Source organism: Arachis hypogaea, chromosome 14 (genome assembly GCF_003086295.3).
Source record: "Arachis hypogaea cultivar Tifrunner chromosome 14, arahy.Tifrunner.gnm2.J5K5, whole genome shotgun sequence".
Classification (NCBI taxonomy): Eukaryota; Viridiplantae; Streptophyta; class Magnoliopsida; order Fabales; family Fabaceae; genus Arachis; species Arachis hypogaea.
This window is the reverse complement of record NC_092049.1, coordinates 138,833,892-138,835,737: the sequence shown is the minus strand read 5'-3', so window position 1 is coordinate 138,835,737 and position 1,846 is coordinate 138,833,892. Positions and strand designations below refer to the sequence as shown.

General features: G+C 40.7%; 1 protein-coding gene across 1 annotated transcript; it reads right to left on the bottom strand.

Annotated features, from left to right (window-relative positions):
- On the bottom strand, positions 1–1,846 carry LOC112744585 (phenolic glucoside malonyltransferase 1). Its single transcript, XM_025794256.3, has one exon. The coding sequence runs from the start codon at positions 1,601–1,603 to the stop codon at positions 143–145; it is 1,461 nt and encodes a 486-aa protein (XP_025650041.1). The 5' UTR covers positions 1,604–1,846; the 3' UTR covers positions 1–142.

Below are 1,846 nucleotides of genomic sequence, written 5' to 3'. Positions count from 1 at the left end.
TTCCAAGAGAAATCTTTTACTCATTTCTTATTCTTTTAAAAAAAGAACAACAATAAAATACTGCTGGCACAAACTCATTATCAGCAGGACCTAATCTAATTGATTGACTAATTAAGTCCGATAATAATCACTAATCAAACAATTAATCATCTTCAAGTCCTTCACGAAACAAAGTCCTAAACAGATCCATCACCTGCTTATTAAGAACAAGACCAACCTCAACCCCACCTTCATTGCCATCACTATTCTCAGCCAAACCCATCGTTAGACCTCTATCAATCGAAGCTATCTCAACTTTTTCAGGTTTTCCCCAACCAAAATCAATACCATAAACACCAAACCTATTAGAACCAGCAGTACCAATCATTTCAACTCCTTCTTTAGCCATATTCATGTATTTATCAAATGCTGATGCTTCTACACCACGAAAACCTTCAATACCCAACATTTTTGTCGTCTTGTAAATTCCCTTAGCGACAAGAACCACTCCGTTTTCTTTAACAAAGTCCTCTGGTTTTGCGTCCACAACATAGGCCCACAGACAGTTACCGCAATAGTTTTCAGGTATTGGAGGCTCTAACCTGTTCCTACAATCACCAGTGAAAGCGAACCCGAATTTCTTTCTCTCCTTAAAAATGCCATTAATCGCCTTAGCGATACAAACCAAGACATAGCTGCATGTTAGAACAAAAGTAGAAAGAGTACTAGGTGGTGTGTTTGTAGATTCTTCATCATCACCATTATTAACGTTGCTGTTCCAATTGGACAACACCTTTTTCTTCACCTTCTCCAAATCTGAACGCGTGAGCTTGAACGTTGCACGAACCGAGTCCTTCACCTTGGGTTCGAACGGTAGAATCTTCAAGCTTTTCTTGATGTTGTTCTCATCAGGGAACATTTTGGACATGACATCCGACCAATGGTTCAATAACAAGAGTCCAACATCCTTTGGATCTTTGATAACTTCTCTATCAAAGAAAGGCTCGAATTCGCGAACCAAAATCCGTGATTCTTTCTGTTCTTCTTCTAGGCTTTGACATATGGAAGCCCATGCTTTGATGAACATGGTGGAAGATTTCCCATCGAGAGCAGCATGGTGGGTGCTGATTCCGATGCTGAATCCACTGTTCGGGAACAGAGTGATCTGAAGAGACATAAGAGCAGCACGAGATTCCAGTGTTTCCAGTTCTGGTACGAAGCATCGAGTTTCAGAAGCTTCACGCGGTGAGTTATAGCCCAAAAGATGGTTGAAATCTGCATAGGATTCTGCTATGAGAAGTGAAACACCATCACCAGGATTGTATTGAAGGATTGGTTTATCTGAATGAGAAGGCCAAAGTAGGTTTCCAGCAAGAGGGAGGAAGTGTTGGAGGGTAAGAGAGAGCGAGGTTTTGAGCTTGGGAAGCACATGTTCGATGAAGAAAGATGGAGGAGAGTGAAGCTTGTAGAAGAAGACACGCTCAACGGGGTGGAAGCGGACCCATAACATGTCAAAGAAAGTGAGAGGCAGAGAAACAGTAACATCGGTTGATGGTGTTGGCGGTGGAGAAACCGTGCATTTGTCAAGGATTTTGATGGAGATGTTGTTGTCAGAAGAAGCCATGGATGATGATGATGATGGTGGTTGAAATTTGAGAAACAGAGAAAAATGTGTGGTATATTTGGGCGGCCTGCAATGGCGGTTCTAATGGATCTCTTTTTGTAGAAAAGAGTATGGTGTTCACTGTCCAAAAATTGTGGAGTTCTCAGCACGAGGTAAAGTATAAAATATTAAAATATTATATGGCTTACCGGTGTACACATAACTAGAAATCATTTGACATAATTTTAAAAGTTAATTCTATGT